This window comes from Trichoderma ghanense, assembly GCF_004382785.1.
Source record: "Trichoderma ghanense strain CCMA-1212 chromosome Unknown scaffold_7, whole genome shotgun sequence".
Classification (NCBI taxonomy): domain Eukaryota; kingdom Fungi; phylum Ascomycota; class Sordariomycetes; order Hypocreales; family Hypocreaceae; genus Trichoderma; species Trichoderma ghanense.
This window is the reverse complement of record NW_027395670.1, coordinates 286,427-307,864: the sequence shown is the minus strand read 5'-3', so window position 1 is coordinate 307,864 and position 21,438 is coordinate 286,427. Positions and strand designations below refer to the sequence as shown.

Here is a 21,438-nt window from a genome sequence, read left to right as displayed (position 1 = left end):
TCCAGTCTTTTTGGCGTGGGCAAAGATACGGATGTACAAGTACCTTGATCTCCCTAACGCAGCTAGGTACTATACTTAGTAGTAGGTAGGTACTGTACAGAGATTGGATGACTCTTCAGCGCAGTAAGCCCGCTGAAAAGACCCCTGGGATCGTTGACCCTCGACTGGACCAGGCCTGATCTATCCGAGGTACAGCCTCATCTCAGGTCTCGTGCAATCATTCCTGAAGAAAGACTCAATCAGCCCATCAATCGCAAAAGCAATCAATCAGACAAGGCAAACCACAAAAGAGTCACAGGCTCCTGCAACCCCACGCAGCTACAGCCAACATACCGATACCAAGCTAGAGCCAATATCCGTTACCGATGACTCAGTCATTGTTAGTACTAGTAATAGCCTGGAGGTAGAGCTACATGTGCCTGTGCCTGCAGTGGCGCAGAGGGGCCTTTTTTTTGCCCGCTGCCAAGAACAAGGACAAGGACATGTGTGACTCAACTTCTCGACAGCCTCAGCCAGGAACGAGATTGGAATCCTGCATTGCCACGCAGATCCAATGACTCCTCTGTTCTGTCATCAGTCTTCCTTTTCAGGGGCATGAGATCTTTTCCCATGTAACTCTACCTCGCGCAAGGCTGACTCTGCAGTCAAGTTATCAAGCACCAAATCAACAATTGCCACCCTCGATACAGAGCTGAGGTTCACCAGTGTTAGTCGTGCAACATCTCCAAACCTTCAGGTCTCAGCGTTGGACATCACAATCCTCCTTGGAAGAAAAAAGGGCAGTCATCTCTCATCATATACTCTAATACCCTCCCCAACCGCCCTTCTACTTCTTTTCCAGACGACTAAGTCTATCCGCACAACAGACTAGCCTCGCTTTCATCATGCCATCGTGCATCATGCTGCCATCCCTCATCCCTCATCTCTCATCCAACCAGGTGCTGTTCGCTATGTGAAGAAAAGTCGACCAGATACCTCTCTGACCCCAAGATGCCAACGAAAACTCGCGAGAAACGTGCATTATAAATGAGAACTGGCGAATGAGCAACCGCTTATATGAGATGCATATGCGTTCGGGCCATCGGTACCAGCCTCCGTAGAAGAAAGATAGAAGAAAAGAAAGGGGGAAAAGGGGGAAAAGGGTCATTGCTTCCTCATTGTCATGATGTGTTGCTTGTCGAAATCACCTCCTCTACAATGTCCATACCGGTGCCTTCATCAAGACCTGTCGCCCTCTTACTTCGATAGCCACAAATCCTGCAAATCGCACTCGGCTGCCGTCTTTGGGGAATCCTGTATCAATGTGTTAGCAACTCAGTCGGTGTTGAGCTGGGAAACAACGAAGCAAGGAGATATGCTTACCAGCCTTGGTTGAATCTCCGCTGCTGCCATTCTTGTCCTTGTCTGCTTCGGCATCCGGCTTGGCCTCTCCCTCCTTCTGGCCGTCCAGAGACGGAAGCCCACCCTTTTCAACCTCCATGAAAGCCGCCTGCACCACGTCTCCCGGTAGCGGATACATTATGGTCACGTCCCGACTCTCTCGCGGCAGGTTGGCGGCGATGCCCACGGCCAGCTCCACAATCATCGACGTGCTGCCTTCCACTCCGGCCGGCGGCGGCTCAATGAGGAACTGGTACAAGTGGGCAGCCAGGTTGGTCGTCATCTTGGTGATTAGCGATTGCCGGTTGTCCGCCGACGTCGTCGAGCTGAGCTTGTGCTGCAGGCCGTCCAGCGTCGCCATGCGCCAGTTGACCACCTTGGTCGTCAGCGCGTCAAACTCCTCCTGGCTGTGCATCGTGTACGCACTGCCGCGAATGTGCAGCTCAATCTCCTTGAGCTGGGCGCTGAAGGCGGCGTCCAGGTCCGGGTGGAAGACCTTGTTGAAGATCTCGTCCACCACCCACTTGGTGATGACGGCTCTGCCCACCGCCGTCATCTCTTGCTTTCCCGTTTTAAGGGCGTCCGGGCTAACGAAATTCTCCAGCCACTGAGGCAGGCGCCGCCAGTCTTTGCGGATGTTGAACGACAGGTTGTTGATGGCGCCGTTGAGCCGGTTGAACCTGTTGACGTACTCGTTGTCATCGAGCGCCGTCCGCGACTGGGACATGCGCTGGTTGGCGACGGCATTCTGCAGATGCTCGACCTGGCCATTGAGCTGCTCGATCTGCGACTTGCCATCAAAGTAGAGGCGCTTGACGTTTTTGTACTTTGTGACTATGAAAGGTACGTTTAGCATATGGCATTCAAAAGCTGTATACCCAAAGGGGTCGTGCGATAGGGAGACAAACGCAATTCCTTGAAAGCCTTTTCCGATTCGGCACTGTCGCGCTCGTGGGTCGAGGGCTGAGGACTATTCCGCCCTTGATCGCTACTCGCTGCTTCATACCGTGGAGGAGCACCCGCGTTACCAGCATTGCCGGCAGCGGCAGCACCAGCACTTGCGCCTCCGGCAGGCTGCTGGCCGGGCAACTGGCTCATGTTGGAGTTGGTGTGAGTGACACGGAATCCTGGGGGTGCGCCGGGGAGGGCCTTGTCAGCGTCAGCGGGTCGACGGTTCGTAGGTGCGCCTCCTCCTCCAGGTGGTGCCATGGTAGGTTGTGAGAGCTGCTGCTGCTGCTGCTGGTTCGACGGCTGGACGGGCGGCAGAGGGATGCTCGAGACAGATTCCTGAGCCGGCACCGAGTAGTGGATGGCAGGCGACGGTTGCTGCTCCAGCTGCTGGTTCAGCGATCGCTGGTCCGCGTCGGGGATAGGGGACTCGCGTGACAGCTGGGACACGGTTTCTGGGTTCTGCTGGTGCAGCTGCTGTTGGCCCAGATGCAAGGTGACGATGCGCGGATCTGTCGCCTGATGATACTGATCTTGCGGTGAGCTAGCGGTGTAATACTGCTGGGGTGGTGGCGGCAGTTGCTGCTGCTGCTGCTGATGATGGCCCTGCTGATCGTAGCTGACCTGCTGGGGGTCGTATCGAAGCTGCTGCTGTTGCTGTTGCTGTACCTGCAGTTCAAACTGGTGCTGCTGTTGCTGATGCAGCTGTAGCTGTTGCTGCAGGGACTCCTGGGATGCAAGCAGCTGTGCGTGAGCGGGCTGGGGCTGCAGCTGCGATGGCGGGGGATGTAGCGGCTGATGATAAGCCTCGTCGTAGGGCGATGTGATGTCGTCGGGGGCGACTGCGTCGCGGATGGTGTTGATGAGCGGCGCGGACACGGAGAGCCGGGGGTCGATGCGGCCGTCCTGCTGATGCTGCTGCTGGTACTGGTCGTGCTCCGCGTAGCCGTGCTCGTCAGCCTCGCCCACTCCTTGCAGCGGCGACGTCTGATGGACCGACGAGCTGGGCGTGTGCCAATCGCGGTCGGGGTTCGGCGACAGGCCCGTCTTGACGTTGGGCGGGTTGCTGTTGCTGATGCGCTTGGACGGCCGGCGGGCGAGCCCTGCGGTGTTGTCGTACGACTGAGACGAGGCAGAGGCGGGGGCCTGCTGGTCACGGTGGCTGTCGTGGCTGCGGCCGGAGAAGATGCCCTTGATGATCTTGCGGGCCGATCGCTTCTCGGGCGCGGCAGACGGCTGGGACGCGGCAGCCGAGGCGGAGGGAGCGGCCTGGCCCTGGAGGTAGCCGGCGAGATCGTGGAGTGACGTCTGCGAGCCGTTGAAGAGGTGGTGGAGCGAGGCGCTGTAGCGCTGGCTCTGGCTCTGGCGAGGGGCGGCGGGGGGGTCAGCGAAGTCGCCGGGCTGCTGCTGATGCTGTTGCTGTGGCGGTTGCTTCTGCAGCTTGTTCTGCTGTTGAGGCGGCGGCGGCGGCTGTTGCTGCTGTTGCTGCTGTTGTTGTTGTTGCTGCTGCTGCTGTGGTGGTTGCTGGATCTGTTGATGTTGATGCTGAAGCTGAAGCTGCGGCTGCGGCTGGGCCTGAGGCTGCTGTTGGCCTAGCTGGTGCTGGTGCTGGAGCTGGAGCTGGAGCTGCTGGTGCTGGAGCTGCTGCAGCTGCTGGTGGCCATCAAAAGCGGGCGCTGAAACTGGCCCAGCGGCGGGGTTCTGCACTGGCACAGGCGAGGGGCCGACGCCGGACGAGCCCGAGTGATACAGGAGAGGCGGCCCAGGACCAGCGCCGGGCTGCTGCTGCTGCTGATGCTGTTGGAGCTGTTGCTGCTGCTGTTGCAATTGCTGCTGTTGCAACTGCTGCTGGAGCTGCTGCTGCTGGAGCTGCGACGCGATGGCAAACGACTCGCTGGAGCTGAGGGCGCTCGGCGGCGGCAAGGCTGACCGAGGGGTCGCGTCCTGCAAATCTGCCTCAGCCGTCGACGCTGGTGCTCTTGTAGTCGAACCTGGAGACGACGACGACGACGCTCCGGGCTGCTGCTGCTGCTGCTGCTGCTGTTGTGGCGACGCCTCTGCAACCGCGTGCTGCGAACGGTTGCTGTGCTTGCCCAGGCGACCGAAGCTGGGCATCCTCGACGGCGGACGACGCTGGCTGCGCTGCGCAGGTTTTATTTTTGGCGCCAGGCCGGTGATCTGATGATGAGCTGGCCTCGCCTATGCGGCTTAGGCGTGACAAAGGGGGGCCGGTTTCTGCTGCTGTCAAAGGGTCGGGTTCCAGCACTAATTGCGTCGAGCTGTGTTTGACGATGCACGTATGGCTCCCTTGATTTGTCCCCCTCCTCTTTCTTTGCTTGCTTGCCAAGGCTGAGCAGTTTGCTTTGCTTTGTCGATGGTCTGTCTGTCCTCTTTGTCGGTCCCCTTGTCCGGTCCCTGGGCTTAGACGGCAGAGGTTGGCGGGGAGTGAGGCTGTGTTGCAAGAAACTCCGACTCGTCCACGGCATGTACCGCGCACACTGGGCGCCGCCGACGAGGTACACAGCAGGAGCACGGCGGGAGAGCTGAAGAGACGCGCGGGTGATGCGCGCGTCCAGGGATAAGGCTGTGCCCAAGACTTGTCGAGATGGGGGGAAAAGAGGCACGGTGGAGTGTATTACAGTGCGTCGCTCATTGATAACAAAGGGCTCCTCTGCGGCCAATACCCGCTCTTCGAGGCGCTGGACAGCCGGGGGTGGCGCGCGACACGAGGTGCAGACGGTTCCTTGTCAGCGAGCGCAGCGCTTTGAGTGATTTGACAAGTTGACAGACAGGCTGTGGCCCGGGCCCTGCTAGTCGGTTGATAGTCGTACGAAGGTCCAAGCTGAGGAGCAGAAGTGGTGAGAGCGGGAGAAAGACAAAGACGAGCAGACGAGAGCGGCAACAATCAGGCCCTAGCATCCGGGTTCAGCCAGGGACAGTCATGGACGAAGGCATCTCGAGTCGCGGCCGACTCGAGCACACAAGAGCCAGAAGGCTGCTCGTAAGGCTGAGTGAGCTTGTCTAGTCTCGTCCACAATATTCGCCTCTTGCCCGCGCTCTCTGCTGCTCCCGCCTTTCTGCCTGTTGCTGAGCTGACATGGAGGTACCCTCGCACGTTCGAACTGCTGTTACAGTACAGTCAGTACTCCGTACAGTCCAAGATGTCCGCCATTGCATCCGAGGGCTGCCTGGACCCGAACCCAACCATTCTCTTGTCTCCATCCAAGCATCCACCCTCAGCGAGCAGACAAAGAGCCACGACCCTTGCTCGGGTGGGGTAACGCCTGGTTCCTCCAGCATGCGAAGTGGGTGTCTGGATCAGTGGCTATAAATAGAACATCAACTGGGCCTGAATCCCTGAATCCCTGAATCCATGTCGTGTCTGTCTTGTCTGTCTCTTCTGTCCTGGGCCATCAGCTGCCGTCTTCCATGCATGTACTGGCTGGATCTTGATAGTACTTTCGCCTGTACGAGCTATGGGATGGCAGCAACGAACTTGCAGCCCGGACACAAGCACAAGCGTTACCTTGTCGAGCGGGAGAAGGATGATGCCCTTCGGGGAGATGAGCCTGAGATCAAGAGGACCTTGTCAATTAAGACCGAGTTGAAACAATCCGTGTACAAATTGTCCGGCCAAGCATGGATTAATCCGGGCCGGTTAACAGTTCTATCCACCGCCCTTGTACCCTCAACCTGCAGCAGAGCTTCAATTCAGTCGTCACGAAGATTTTGATGAACATGCCTCAGTTGCTCCCATCTTCAGACCCAATCTTGCAGAAACCTGTTCTTCGCATGCATACATCCACCTCCTGCACGTCCCTGCAAAGCCAATGCATGCACGGCCGTTAGGTAGATATACCCTAGAATAGCAACAGCCAAACACGGCCCTCATTGGCACTCTACCCGCACTTGCATTTCTCAGTCTTTCCATCTGCAGATATCCCGAAGCTCAAGAACTGATAACCCGGGACATGATGGCCTATGAGGATTGTCGGCGGTCCGGCTGTGCTGCACATCATGCAGGTGAGGCGCTCTGAATCAAGCAACTGGTCCGGTGCAGCTATCCTTTGCTGCTCTCATCTTAATTATCATGTTTCTAAAAATTGGTGCAATATGGAAATCTCTTCATTTGATTGTGCGTATGGCGGCATGACTTGCACAGCAGCTGCTTGCAGTCAAGGTTGCATTATCACTGTCTCTTCCAAGCAGTTTCACGTCGTATTAGGACCTCAGCCACTCGGGCTCTCATGCGGCAGGACCATATTATTTGTTTTGTAAACCAATCCATCCACGAGAATTTACTGTTTCCCCCACTGCAAAATTCCATGCCTGAGAGATCAGATCCCATTTCTGCGAAGAGACAGCCCACAGTATCGTCCAAACCACCAGCGGAAGCAAAGCCAAAAGTGTCAATACTCTCTCACAGCATTGTCCGTTAATGGCAAAGTCGATCAACCACCTGATTCCATATCCTGAGCTCCTGGATGGACAAGCTCTCGCTGCTTTTGCGGGGTTCCGTGGGGAAGTTGAACTGCTCTAGCGGGGCTTGTCGAGAGCCGTTCACGGAGGCTTTGGTGAGGATGAGTGGCACTAAACTCAAACGGCATCGTCACCATGATAAGAAACACGACGTCTTTATTCTTGGATTGAGTCTCATCTTGTTCCCTAAGGAATTGAAGTCTTGAAGTCATCCGCGACTTTCCATTGCTTGGATGAGGCTCTCGTAGGTCATCATGCTGCTGCTGTCTCCCATCTTCCTCATAGGGGCAGCAGCCCTGCTCTTGGTCGTCCACTTGCTCCGACGCCTCAGATCGCCCTTGAGCAAGATTCCAGGCCCGGCAGTATCCAGACTCACTTCCCTGCTTCTCAAATGGAAAGAGATCAAGGCTCTGAGAACGGTCTACATCCACCAGCTTCACCAACAATATGGGCCTGTGGTTCGCATCGCCCCAAACGAGGTCTCGTTCACGTCCTGGGAGGCATTGAAAGAGATTTACTGCTCCGGAGGCAGCGGCTACGACAAGACAGAGTTCTACGATCTGTTCAAGATATATGGGAGAAGGTGAGCTCATTCTACCCGTATTAACTGTCTGTTGACCAGCAACTGACGGTTCTATAGGACCATGTTTACCACACTAAACAAGGCAGACGTATGTTGTGCTGCTACAAATCACCCTTGAACCCTTCTTTTAACATGCACCAGCACGCCAAGAGAAAAAGGATTCTGGCCGACCGTTATGCCAACAGCAACATTATGAAGAGTGCCTCCGTCGCAGGGGTTCAAGAGCGGTCCTCCAAGTTTGTGCGGCGGTGTGTGTCTTCTCCAGGAGGCGTATCAGACATCTTTGTAAGTGAGAAAGCGTTACATCAAGGAGTTCCTGAGAACTTCAGGCTAACGTGACCTGTTTTCAGATGGGTTTGTTCGAATAGCTCTAGAGAGTTACACGTAGACAGACACTGACTGTCCCAGCTTTGCACGCATATGCCTGCGATTGCATTACGCACCACCTATTCCACCCCTTCGGCACAGATTGCATCGGCAAGAAGGAGGATGAGGAAATGATGCACCAGGTAGCAGCAGACGATAGCCTGCAGAGCAAGTCGAGCCGTCTACGACATTCGACTGAACGCTCATTCTGACCTGCTCATAGACCGCCTCATCTCGCACTACGCCCCTACTCTGCACCGCCTATTCTCCAAGGTGCTGTATCTGTTCGCAAAGCCGCGTGAAACGCCCCTGGCCGACGACTATGTCCTGGAAACCAGCCAGCTAAGCGGCACGGCGCCGTTCACCCTCATGAGCCGCTTTGACGAGAAGACGGGTGATCTTGACTACATCGACAAGGCAGCGGAATGCTTGGATCATATGGCAGCGGGCATCGACACCACAGGCGACGGGCTGTGCTTCCTCATGTGGGAGCTGTCCCAGCCTCGCTCGCTCCCGTTCCAGCGGAAACTATCCGACGAGCTGCGAGCGAACCCGGAGACGTCCTTTGACCGGCTTCCGTATCTGGATGCCGTGGTGAACGAGGGTCTGCGATGCTTCCCGCCGATCCCAATGTCGCTGCCACGGTACGTCCCTCAGGGCGGCCGCTCCATCGACGGCTTCTGGCTGCCGGAGAAGACGATTGTCAGCTGTCAGGCTTACTCGGTCCATCGCCTCAACAAGGAAATGTTTCCTGACGGCGACAGGTTCAACCCTGACCGCTGGCTGGAGCCGCAAGGAGATGCGGGCCGGCGGAGGCTCCAGTTTGCGTTTTCCAACGGAGGAAGAGGCTGCGTTGGGAAGCAGTGAGTTTTTTTTCTGGCCTCTATCCTGATTTATAGTGGCTGACTGACGATGGAATATTAGCCTGGCTCTCGTGGAGATGAAGACGTTGCTGCGGGATGTTTATTCCAGGTATAGCACGACGCCGCACGAGTCCATGGAGGAGGAGGCAATGGCCATGTCGGACCAGCTCATCTCAGCACGACCAATAGGGCAAAAGTGCCTTTTGCGTTTCCACGCTCTTCCAGGAGACGGCGAACAAGTCAGGGTATAGAGTAGAGTCAGGTCAGTTTGCGCAATGCGAATAGTGTCACACAGTTCGTGGCATATACGGAGTGGCACAAGGGACACAGAAGCATCATCACGAGCCCAGATTCAAGTTCACAAGACAGACAAACCAACGCAATTGCCCATGCACTCCGCATCTCCAAGGAACCACGTCTCCTGTCATTGCCCGACGCGAACCGCCAGCTGTCCCGGCAATATCGGGGCATCAGTGCTTGGCCTTCTAGTCCAGTCGCCGACCAAACAACGTCGTTGGCCAGCAGCTGCTTGATCTGCATGCGCCCAGCTGGGCACTAATTGCAAGCCCTTAAGCCCGAAGTCCGGTCTTTCAAACCCCGAGCAGCAAAACAAGCAATGTCAAGATGCTTCTCCTTCGTTGCTCTGTGTCTTTCTTTGGTTGGATTAGTGGCGTGATGTTTGTCCCAGCCATCTCAGCTGAGCAACTGCAGACTGGGATATTCGCCCGTGTTCAACATTGGCGAAATGTGCGTCCAGGGCACAGACAAGATGGCATCTCGTACCCGTAACCGTGCTCACCTGATCAGGTACCTGCTAGCATATGCATGCGCTGTCGTTGCCGCCTCGGAGTTGGATGGATACTTGCAGCTCGACTGCATTGCTTGTACGAAGCAGTCATGTCCCCATATTCACCCAGTCCTGGCAGCGGATGCGAGCACACGCCGATTCCTCGTGGCGAGAGAACGCCGGACTGCCGCTATCCGGAGATGATCCGACGCACGCACTTTCTGCAAAGCGATGATGTGGAATGGAATTCATCTCTTCGATCCATTAAATGTCGGGTCGGGTACCTGTACATGCCGCTATAGCGCTAGAAGCACCGCATTGATGCGCTGAAGACGCACCTAGGCAAAGGCGACGGCCTGCTGCCAGCGGCTGCATTAGCGGACACGCCGAGGCCTGGGCTGTCATTGTCCGGTACGTTCCCGCGCGGGCTTTTGCCGGTAATCGCCCCAAATCACTCCGCTAAGCCGCCAGTCTCCAGCGCCTTTGCCCCCGACTCACTGAAAAGACCCCTTGGAAAAATTATAGTAGGAGTTTAANCAAGCCACGAGACACGGACCCTTGACAAGTTTGAAAAGAAAAAAAAAAAAAAGAAAAAATCCTTCACCCGCTTTTGCTGACAACTCCGAGCCCCCACTTGTTGGATTTCTCTGCCTGGCTCAAAAATCGGCAGCACTTTCTGCACATTTTCTTCCTCCTCTTCCTTCTTCCCCCCTCACCCAACACAACTCGACGTCTTCTCTGCATCGACTCCGTCAGATATTGCATCTGTCAGATTCTCCGAGCACTTCGTCTTGCCCGCGTAAAATCACCATCCATCAGGCCTGCTGACTGTTTTGCCGGTCGCAGCGCACCTTTTTTTTCCCCATCTCATTGCTTCTGGCATCAACAACAACCACACAAGACATCGAACAACAACCGCAAAGGCCTTCTGCCGACAGCTTCATCCTCTCCTCTACTTTCTGGTCAATCCCCTCGACTGTCCATCTCCCAGCACTCCTGCCCACTTAGCAGCCCAGTCGCCGGTACATTGTTGTTTATGTATCAGCACGATTCCGCCACCGTATCCAGACGATTCTTCACGCTGCAGCTATTTCGCATACCGCGGAAACCTAGCAGTCCCGATATCAGATCCGACGGTTGATCCTAGCCTGTTGCCCTCGAGTTCCGAGTTCATGCCTATCCTACTGCAGTCGCGAATCTGTCCGGCCCGCCACATGTCCAGTACGCATCACTGTTGAGATTTCCCAGCTTCTCTTCTTCGTCCTCGACCCGTCCGTCCGCTCTATCCGGCGCCAATCTTCAAACAATCGTCATCTTCTCGTTCTCGAGCCTTCTTGATGCCGATATCGTCGTCCTAGACACAAATCAGCCCATCTTCGCCTCGTCAATATAAACCTTGACAATCTTCAAGCACCTTATCCTGCCACCTCATCTACAACCGTCACCATGGCTCTCGTCAACGTTCGCCGCGATGTCAGCGATGCTTTCTATCGCTACAAGATGGAACGCATCCAGACCAAGATTGAGGGCAAAGGCAACGGCATCAAGACTGTTGTCGTCAACCTGCCCAGCGTCGCCCAGTCCCTTGCCCGTCCTGGCTCCTATGTCATCAAGTACTTTGGTTTCGAGCTCGGCGCTCAGACCAACATCGACCCCAAGGACGACCGTTGGATCATCAACGGCGCCCACGACGCCGCCAAGCTGCAGGATCACCTCGATGGCTTCATCAACAAGTTTGTGCTCTGCAAGAAGTGCAAGAACCCCGAGACCGACGTCGTCATCAAGGACGACCACATCGTGCTCGACTGCAAGGCCTGCGGTCAGCGCACCGACGTCGATCTCCGCCTGAAGCTAAGCGGTTTCATCCTCAAGAACCAGCCCAAGAAGGGCAAGAAGGACAAGGCTGAGCGCCGTGCCGCCAAGAAGGCCAAGCAGAACGGCCAGGCTGCCAAGGAGAACGGCCAAGGCAGCGGCGAAGATGGCTCCGAGAATGGATCCAACGAGGCCGCCGAGAACGGCGACGTCAGCGATGACGAGTTCCAGAAGATGCAGGCCGAGGCAATCACTGCCGCCAGCAAGAACGACGTCCAGGTCAAGGAAGACGAATGGGCTGTCGACATGACCCCCGAGGCCGTCAAGGCCCGCCAGGCTCAGCTGCCCGACGAGCTCAAGCAGAAGCTCAACATTGGCGGCGGCGAAGACGAGGATGAGGACGGCGAGGGCGGTGGCAACACCGTCTACGACGAGTTTGGCAACTGGATCAATCAGCAGGCCGAAGAAAAGGGCGGCATTGACAACGTGGACTCCATCAACATTTACGTCAAGGCCAAGGAGCTCGGCATCGAGTCCAAGCACCGTTCCGTGCTGGTTCTGGTGCAGACCGTTTTTGACAAGAACATTGTGGCCCAGATCCCCAAGCGAGCCAGCATGCTCAAGCAGGTGAGTTTCGCGCATTTGTCGTCCCCAACAAAGATGAACCACGTTGACTAATTCCTTCTCACAGTTTGTCACTTCTGAGAAGCATGAAAAGGCCCTGCTTGGTGGCACCGAGCGCCTGATTGGCAGCCTCGGCAAGGAGAACCCTGAGATGTACCAGCAGGTCGTCAAGGTCCTGCAGCTGTACTACCACCACGACCTGGTCAGCGAGGAGGTGGTCATCCCCTGGGGCTCCAAGGCCAGCAAGAAGTACGTCGACGTGTCGACTTCTCGCAAGGTCCGCAAGGCTGCCGAGCCTTTTATCAACTGGCTTAAGGAGGCTGACGAGGAGGAATCCTCGGAGGAGGACGAGTAAAATCGTCGTCTTGTTTTCCATCAATGACGCGGCCGTCTCAGGTTATTTGCTAGGTGCCCTTTCGCTCTTTTTCTCTTTCTTCAGATTGCAAGTTCACTCAGGGGCGAAAGGCTTCAGCAGCTAGCCGCCGTCGCAGGAATTGACAAGGATGGACTCGGGTTTCATATACGAATGGCTCTTTTGTCATTGTACCCACACGCATCTCTGTATTGGGCTTGTCACCAGTGGACTTTGTGTATTTAGCCAGATTGTTTCATTGAATCGCAAAGCGCCCATTCCACTCTCTGACACTCGTGCTATACGTGTCCTCGTGATGATGAAGAATCGCTTGTGACGATGAAGAATTGGTATCCTATCTTGACGCCTTAGGGCGTTTATGCCCGCTATCCGTGGCCCGTGGCACTCTTTAAGATGCAGCCATATGAAAAAGAACCCTCAGTGTAAATGAGATCCAGGCTCCCCTTTAAAAACGTGATCCATCATATCGTACAAATACCCCATCCTCGCTCGTCTCTCTCACTCTGTCTAAACCTCTCTAGCCGTGCTAAGACTCGGTCTCGCCATCGACGGCCGGGGCATCAGCCATATTCGCGTCCTCGCCGTTCGTCTCCGCCTTGGCGTATACAAACTCTGCGATTCGCTCAGCAGTCTTTTCGACATCATCGTCTTCGTGGACAATGACGGTGTCAAAGAGCTCCTTTATCTTGGACTCGTCGTCGGGTTCTGTGGGGGGAGAGGATGGTTTGATGAGGATGTAGCGTGCGGAAAAGTCCATGTCTCTGGCGAATTGGGCGGCCTGGATTGATTTCGTTAGCCAGAGGAACGATATATAGGTGAGAGCGTAAATGAGTGAAATGAGAGGATTGCATATAGGAGGGGACGAAGAGTGAATAGAGCAGTGTTGAGGGTGTGAGTGCAAAGGGGGATGATATTAGGGGGAACATACCTCGACATCAAGCTCAATAATGGGAACTTTGCCCCCCTCAACAACAGCCTCAACGGCCTTGCTGCTCGTCCCATAGTCCACCCCGTCACGAGTCCCGTACTCAACCAACCGATCGCCGTCTCTTAGCTGATTGAACTCCTGGGCTTTGACGAAATGGAACGTCTTGCCGTTGACTTCATCGCCCTCGGGTTCGCGCACGGCGTGTCGCACAACAGGCGCAAAGACGCCCTTGCGGTCGGTCATGAGCTTCTCCCTCAGCGCAGACGTGTGGACACCTGATGTTGAAGATAGAATGATTGGCTCGCGATTGCTGGGCATGTCCTCTTCGCTTGCTGTCGGCTCGGCATCGGCTTCGTCTTCGTCCCCTTCGGCTTCATCCTCAAAGATGATGTTGACGTTCTTGGGATCGTCAATCTTGTCGAAAGACGCCAGCTTGAAGCGTGCAGCTATGCGCAGCGCCCTCCACGTCTTGCTCGCCTTGCCAGCCACGGCCGCAGCCTTGGTCTGGCTATTCGTCGGCATGTCAATCTCAAAGTCGTCGTCCGCAATCTTGCCCTTGAACACCTCTAGCTCGGGCAGCCGATGGCGCTCGGGATCCTTGAGCTTCTCCAGCGCCTGGCCCTCGTCCCCGTTGGCGAGAAAGTCGAGGGGCACGGCGTTGAGCGGGTTCGGCCGCAGGCGCTTGCTCGTCGCCATCTTCTGCGCCGCCTCCTTGGCCTCGACGAAGCTCTCGGCCGAGACCGGGTCGCGCTTGATGGGCGGACAACTGGCCATCTTCCAAAAGACCCAGTTCTTGTCCCTAGCCAGCACTGTTTCTACCATGCGAAAAAAGTATGGCCCGTCGCTGCCCTGCTTGAGGTAGTCTGATATCACTTTCTTCATGTCCGTGGCCCATTTTGTCTACGAAGCCAAACGTTAGCAGAGAAGTACAAGGGATGGCGGTATGTCAGGGTCTTACGTTTTCCTCGCTGAGTTGATCAGGGTAGATGACCGACTTGTTGGAAATGTTGATGTTGGTTCGCTTCTCGCGTTCCTCCTTTGATAGAGACAAGAGGAAGTCGGTGATGATGAGAGCCTGCACAAGGACGTGTCTTCTAAAGGAAAGATCGCTAATCTGAGTCGGCCGTATCGTTAGCTGATGACGCTTGCGTATACCACATTGTGATACTTGCCTCGAGCTGGAACAAGTCTTTGCTGGTGAGGTACTTGGGGTTAAACGCCTCGGGAAGTGTCTCGGCCCCGTCGTCGTCTCTCTTTCGCTTCAGAGTTCTCTTAAGATTTTCCATCGATTTTGAAGAGGATATGCTGTCGTCGTGGATGGCTTGAAAGGCTGTTATGGTGGCTTCTAAGCTGCTCTTGAACTTTGTAAAGTGGCCAGTGTCAAAGAGCTTTAGCGGCTGGCTGAAGCTCTCCTGCAAGGACCAGAACATGGGGTAGAGCGTGTCGGGATCCAGAGCTTTGTTCGAATCCTGGGCGCCGTTCTTTGTAGCAGCCTTGGAATCGCCCTGCTCTTTTGAAGTGTCCGTCTGGGTGTCAATTTCCATTTTGCTGTCGTCTTCCGTTCTCTCATAGTTGGTGACATTCTCGACGTGGTATTCTCCTCGTAGATTGACCGAGCTTCTGTCTCCCAACGGGAAGCTCTGGAACATGAAGATGAACACTCTTCCGCAAAAGGCCGTGTCCTCTGCGCGCGAGAGCCTCCGCAGCAGCTCATTGCAGGTTCGAAGAATGACAAGATTCTTCTGCTTGAAATGCTTGGCCGTGATGCGCTCTCGGCGCGATTCGAGAAAGTCGAATATTATGCGGCATCCTGCGACGGTCTGGCTGTCGAGAAGCTCTTCCACGAGCCAGAACAGAAGGGCAGGGTCGCATTGGCCATCGTCGGACAGGATAGAGAGGATATCCAGCAGGTTCCACATCTTGACAAATTCCGGGCTATCAATTGACGTTGTCGCCTTCATGGGATTAGTGCTGGACGTCTGGGGCGGGCAAAGGTGGTCTCTCGGCTTACGATGAGCTTGCTGAAGAAATCGCGAGCCGCTGTTTCCACCAAGGCGAATTGCCGGGATCTGAGAGAATCGGCCGAGACATTGCTCTCTACTTCCGCACTTTTGGCGAGCGAAGCGGAAACTCGGTCGTGGATGTTGACAAAGTCGGACTTCACGAGCGCCGGCTCGATGGTGGTCGTTTGCTTCGCCGCCGAGGCCTCGTCGAGGAGCTCTGTGAGCAGATGTTCGAACTCGCTCACGGCTGGAACGCCGGGGTTTTCGATGTCGAGAGCTGGCATGATGGCGACAACCGCGCAAGGCGAACGAGATCCACGTCAAGCCGTGACGAAGCTCGACACGGGTCGGCTTGAAGCCCCGGAAGGATATTTGCGACGAGGTCAGGCGAGATTAATCGAGATGGCGTGCTATATAATGGACGTAAATAGCCTCGGCAGATGCGATATAAGGAGGTTGAGCGCGTCGCTGAGCTGGAAAGTCGTTATGCAGCAGAGATGATGCAGGAAGAAAGTCGTCGCGAATGGCTCAAGGACGAGGATTCAAGGTCAGAAGGCTGAGGACAATGGATGGCCCATCTGGTTCCCGCCCACTGCAGGTACAACGAGCTGCCGCTACGGTTACACCGGCCTCAAAGTACTGGCCGCGTCAAGGTACCTGTGCCGCTACAGCGCAGTGGGCCCGCATTGCGCAAGGCTGAAATTTTGTGCACAGGGACTGGCAGTAGTAATTCCATGTCCGCTGCCAGGCGTGGACGCAGCTTGGCTGATCCTCTGTTTATGACCTCGTTTGGCCCGTCTCGAGCTACAGCAAGATCCAGCTCACGCACGAGCTCCTCCTGAAGCGTCCGTCGACCATCAGCGCGCCCGATTCCTTGCAGCTTGCGACGCGACAGTTCTCGCAATGCCTACCGCGAAGCGAACCAGAGGCGCTGCTGGACGAGCTGCAGCCGCACGCGAGCCGCCAAAAGACACGACAGACGGCCGTCCGACCCCGGCGGAGGTGGAGGAGCAGGAGCATCAGTTTGTGCAGCTCGCGCGGCAGCATTGGCTCAAGCCCAGCAAGAAGACGGCAAAGGTCAAGGTCAAGAACGACGTCGTCAAGCAGGGCATCTGGGATGTGCTGGAGCAGGATGGTTTCTCGTATAAGCTGCTGCTGCTGCTGGAGAGCTTGCAGACGCTAGAGAGGTATGACTTCGGGACGTCTCAGTATTGCATCGAATCCTCTAACGCGGCGGGATAGCTATCTGTGGCCTGGATATTCCGAGCAGGCCTCCAACTATCATGTCCTGATACTGGCGTTGATATGCAACGTCAAGAGGCGAGAGCACCTCGAGACATGGAGTAAGTTGGCTGAGACGGATCACATTGGAGCTGTATCTGACAAGCTGTTGATAGAAATCTTCGAGGAGAGGCCCGACGACTTCTCGTCTCTGTTCCGCCGCATTCTGTCCATGACGCTCGATCGAACGCTGTCGACGACGCTTCGAACACACCTCCTCTGCTTCCTCATCCACGCCTTCCAGAGCCTAGACTGCAGCATTGTCAGAAAAGAATGCGCTCCCCTGGTATCGATTGGCATTTGGCACAACCTTTCCTCCGAAAAACGTCTAGAGGCCCATCTTGACTCTACGCCGCACCTGAGGAAGGCTTGGAGGGCGGCCCAGAAGCGATACGATGCCGCAGACGAGGCCACCAAGGCACGCCTACGGTTTGAGCGGTCATGGCTCTATACTCTGGTCCTCGACTTTATCAATCAGCTATACGATGAAAACAAATCAGGCACGTCACAGGCGAGTTTAAAAGCCAGTGCTCCCATGCTAACCGTTGCTACAGACCAGACGCTTCTCTACTGTGAACGCTTTACAGAATTCATATGTGACTTGCAAAGCCAGCTGCCAACGCGGCGCTACGTCAATGCGTTGGTCCAAGATTTACACCTCACCCCTTTGATGAGGCTGTCTCCGCTCTATAACGATGCCGGAAGCGCTCTGTTGCGTGATCTCCATGCACTCCTCTTCCACTACACATTTTTTGCCATTGATGACCAGAGCGGCATACAGCTGAGTCGGACAGAGGCCTTTGACCGTCACTGCACACTGCTGGGCAAGCTTCAACGAATTGCTCTGAAGCATTTCAAGGACAAGCTCACCATTCTGGCTCTGTCAAACTATGGCTCCATTGACAAGCGAGAAGAGCTGGTGTCACATCTCGAGCCCCTCACCGATGACGAGCTGCTGAACCTTGTGAACCTCTTGGATCTCAGGTCTTCATACCCTGAAGGCCTCACCCTCACCATCGACCGCAACTTTCTCCTTGAGTTCCTCCTGACGACCTTTGAGCGGAAGAAGACGTTCCAAGATACGGCCCAGAGGATAGGCATCGTCCCGACTGAAGATTCATTGTTTGATGACACCTTTCAGCGTGCGGATTCATACGACGGCTCACGTCCCCTGGCTCTCCCGAAGCTCAATCTGCAGTATCTTTCAGTCGGCGACTTCCTTTGGAGGGCACTCGTACTATATCGCTGCGAGTCCTTTTATGGTATCCGCAAGGATATCGAGGCGGCGCTGCGTCGTCTTCGACCAGAAAGCAGGCGGCCTGGTGAAACCCATTTCGCAGGCTTCTCGAAGATGGCTATGCCTATTTCCAAGCCAACGATACTGGAAGTCGTCCCAGCTCTCGTTGGGGATGATAAGCCGTCCATGGTTCGGGCAGAGGTGTCTTTCGACGCTCGACGGCTAGGCGACAATGTGCGCAGAGAGTGGGACACGCTTCGACCGGGCGACGTCGTCTTTTTGCTCGCGGTTCAGCCCCCTGCCACTGGCCAAGCAGCTGCAAATGGAAGCAGACAACCTCAGTCAGAAGCTGAAAAGGCCGGTGTGTTGGTGGTACGGACTGCCGAAGTGCTGCAGGTCACAGACGACAGAGGCCGCCACGCCAGGGAAACAGCCGAGCGCCTCGATCAGAAGCGGCGCATCCAGCTGAAATTGGACTCGGCATCCTATGCTCAAGATGCTGAACAGGCAGCCGCCGGCAAGCCCGATGTTTATGCAGGCATTAACCTTCTTCTCAGGCGGAACAAGAGAGAAAACAACTTCAAGCCGGTTCTGGATTCCATTCGGACGCTCGTCCTTTCAGATATGCCACTCCCCACATGGCTTCATGAAGTATTCCTGGGGTACGGTGACCCGGCTGGCGCTCATTACAAGAACTTGCCCAACAGGCTCAAGACTATCGACTACAGGGATACCTTCCTCGGCTGGCAGCATTTGGTCGAAAGCTTACCTGGGAAGACGGTCGAGCCTGACGACGATGTCACCGGCAGCTTCGGGCCGCCATATGTCCTCGAAGCTGTCGACAAAGTCGAGGAGCCCCGCGGTGGGAAGCCATCCAAGAAGCGGCGGCGCGATGCAGAGCCAGCGCTGCTCTCAGAGGTAGAGACCTTCAAGGTCTCTACCTACAAGCCTCCCAACAACGGGCCTTACCCCATCGACGCACCCAAGCAGAACACGGTTCGGTTTACCCCGGCTCAAGTCGAGGCCATCATGTCTGGAACCCAGCTTGGGCTGACTGTAATCGTCGGACCTCCGGGCACTGGTAAGACGGACGTTGCCACACAGATCATCAACAACATCTATCACAACTTTCCCGAGCAAAAGACACTGCTCATTGCCCACAGCAACCAGGCCCTCAACCAGCTGTTTGCCAAGATCGTCGCGCTCGACATCGACGAGAGGCACTTGCTCCGGCTTGGTCATGGCGAAGAAGAGCTAGACACGGAAGGCAGCTTCAGCAAGTACGGCCGCGTCGAGTCATTTTTGGACAATCGCGACAGGTTCCTGTTTGAAGTAAAGAAGCTCGCAGCAAGCTTGGGGGCTCCCGGCGCACACGAGAACTCGGCCGAGACTGCAGGCTACTTCAACGTTGCCTATGTCGAGCCAGCCTGGGCCAAGTTCCTCAGGGTTGCCGAGTCCGACTCGTCTAGCGCATCTGACATTGTCCAAAGCTTCCCCTTCCATGCCTATTTCTCCGACGCTCCCCAGCCCCTGTTTCCCCCCGAGGCAGACCGGGCACAAGTCTTGGACATTGCGCAAGGCTGTTACCGCCATATTTCCAAGATCTTTTCGGAGCTGGCAGACATCCGGCCCTTTGAGATCTTGCGACGCGAGAAGGACAAGGCGAACTATCTGCTCACCAACGAGGCCCGCATTGTTGCAATGACAACGACACACGCGGCCATGAGAAGGGGTGAGATTGCCGCCCTCGGCTTCCACTACGACAACGTCGTCATGGAGGAAGCAGCGCAAATCACCGAAATCGAAACGTTTATTCCCCTGGCGATGCAGAAACCCGTCAACGGCCAGCTGCCGCTGCAGCGAGTGGTGCTATGTGGCGACCACTTCCAGAACTCACCGGTCATTCAGAGCTTGGCGTTCCGTCACTATGCCAACCTGGAGCAGTCGCTGTTCTCACGGCTTGTTCGGCTGGGCGTGCCGACGGTTACTCTGGATCAGCAAGGCCGTGCTCGACCGTCCATTGCCAAGCTGTACGCGTGGCGTTATCCCAAGCTCGACAATCTCCCCGATGTCCTGACAAACCCCGAGTTCTTGCGGGCAAATGCCGGCTTCAAGTACGACTTCCAGTTCATCAATGTTCCCAACTACAAGGGTCGTGGTGAGACTGAGCCGACGCCCCATTTCATCCAGAACCTGGGCGAGGCCGAATACGCGGTAGCCATCTACCAGTACATGCGACTTCTCGGGTATCCGGCGGAGAAGATTAGCATACTGACGACGTACGCGGGCCAGAGGGCTCTGGTGAAGGATGTGCTTGCGCACCGATGCGCGTCGAGCCCCATCTTTGGTCTTCCCAAGGCTGTGGCTACAGTCGACAAGTACCAGGGAGAGCAAAATGACTGTAAGTTTGCTCCGATGAGTAGACCTTTGTTGAGCTAGGGACTAACGATAATTTTTTTTTTAGACATCATTCTTTCTCTGACTCGCACGTCGCGCGTGGGCTACCTTCGCGACGTCCGTCGCATGACTGTGGCCTTTTCTCGAGCGAGGCTGGGACTCTACGTCCTCGGTCGCCGAGAAGTGTTTGAAGCCTGCCCCGAGCTCCGACCCGCGTTTGACGTACTGCTGCAGCGACCGGATAAGCTGATGCTGGTCACGGGCGAGCTGTGGCCGACGGAACGACCAAGCACGGAAGAGGAGGCCCCTGTCGAGGGCGAAGTTGCCATGGAGGGCGTTGAGCACATTGGACAGTATGTGTATGAGATGTCGATGACCAAGCTGCAGCAGCTGCAGGAGGAGCAAGGCGTGCCGATGGAGGGTACCATTGATGAGACTGAGGAAGAGATACAAGCGGGGTACTATGATGAGGAAGAGGAAAAGGCTCTTGAGCCGGATATTCTGGAGGTTCGAGAGGGTGAGGCCAGTTAAAGATTCTAACGTTGTTTGTAAGGATAGGGTGTAGCTGTGAGGATAGGGTATAGATATGAATTTATATGAAGCGGAAAAAAGGGAACAGAGGGTTGTTTGAGGACAGGAGAGTCGAGTATAGAATGGCATATGACCATGACCTTCTACCCTTTTGCTCTTTGCCGAATCTGGGATTTCTGAGACACGCTTTGAAGACTGGAGTATTCAATCAGAGGGGCATGAAATCTGTAGGCAGATCTTCGTTTTGCCCTTATTCAGCTAACTTCTCACTTACATTAGGCCTTACCAGACACTGTGACGGTTACCAAAAGCCCCCTTAGGCTGCTAGTAGTAATGGTGCCTTGTGATGGGGTTTCTGGGAGACGTCCAAGTTACCCTACAGTTGAGGCGAAATGAGCTGGTGCCAAATCTTGGTGATTTTGCCTGTTCTTTGTCGGTTTTGAGTTGGGTACATCCATCGGAGATTGACCTTCTTTTCGTTCTTTTTTTTTTTTTTTTTTTTTTTTCTAATTGGAAATGCTAACAATGTATTGCCTGTTGCGTAGCATACAAGCATCACTCAAGGGAATATGAACACCCAAGTTTCCTGTTGCAGCGTTGATGAAGAGTGTCACCACGGGCCGGGCTTTTCGGAGCCACAGAGGCGATTGTCTCGGCGAAAAGGAGGACGACGACAAAGCTAGATGACAATCAGGTGATGGCGGGCTGCCTCTTTTGCTGTTCTCCCATAGAGTGTAGGACAGACTAGATGTCGTGGCAGGCAGAAGATGGGTTTTGTGTTCAGTATGCGCAACGTTTTTCTTGCGGATTGAGTTGGTGATACTTTGGCTACTTGGACACTGAACG

At 55.4% G+C, this 21,438-nt stretch overlaps 4 protein-coding genes across 4 annotated transcripts; 2 read left to right on the top strand and 2 right to left on the bottom strand.

The window, feature by feature from the left end:
- Positions 1 to 1,192: 1,192 nt before the first annotated feature.
- On the bottom strand, positions 1,193 to 4,443 carry CCMA1212_006236 (uncharacterized protein; the record flags this gene model as incomplete). The annotated part of the gene is made up of 3 exons (XM_073703468.1): positions 1,193 to 1,293; positions 1,363 to 2,214; positions 2,289 to 4,443. The coding sequence occupies 3 exons, from the start codon at positions 4,441 to 4,443 to the stop codon at positions 1,193 to 1,195; spliced, it is 3,108 nt and encodes a 1,035-aa protein (XP_073557972.1).
- A 6,409-nt stretch (positions 4,444 to 10,852) lies between these two features.
- CCMA1212_006234 (Eukaryotic translation initiation factor 5) lies at positions 10,853 to 12,197 on the top strand (the record flags this gene model as incomplete). Its single annotated transcript, XM_073703467.1, has 2 exons — positions 10,853 to 11,845; positions 11,910 to 12,197. The coding sequence occupies 2 exons, from the start codon at positions 10,853 to 10,855 to the stop codon at positions 12,195 to 12,197; spliced, it is 1,281 nt and encodes a 426-aa protein (XP_073557970.1).
- Positions 12,198 to 12,741: 544 nt separating this feature from the next.
- CCMA1212_006233 (THO complex subunit 1) lies at positions 12,742 to 15,430 on the bottom strand (the record flags this gene model as incomplete). The annotated part of the gene is made up of 5 exons (XM_073703466.1): positions 12,742 to 12,993; positions 13,144 to 14,043; positions 14,102 to 14,252; positions 14,299 to 15,098; positions 15,155 to 15,430. 5 exons carry the CDS (start codon positions 15,428 to 15,430, stop codon positions 12,742 to 12,744), a joined length of 2,379 nt encoding a protein of 792 aa, XP_073557974.1.
- Positions 15,431 to 16,049: 619 nt separating this feature from the next.
- Positions 16,050 to 20,592, top strand: CCMA1212_006232 (Intron-binding protein aquarius; the record flags this gene model as incomplete). Its single annotated transcript, XM_073703465.1, has 3 exons — positions 16,050 to 16,333; positions 16,389 to 20,065; positions 20,129 to 20,592. 3 exons carry the CDS (start codon positions 16,050 to 16,052, stop codon positions 20,590 to 20,592), a joined length of 4,425 nt encoding a protein of 1,474 aa, XP_073557975.1.
- Positions 20,593 to 21,438: the final 846 nt, after the last annotated feature.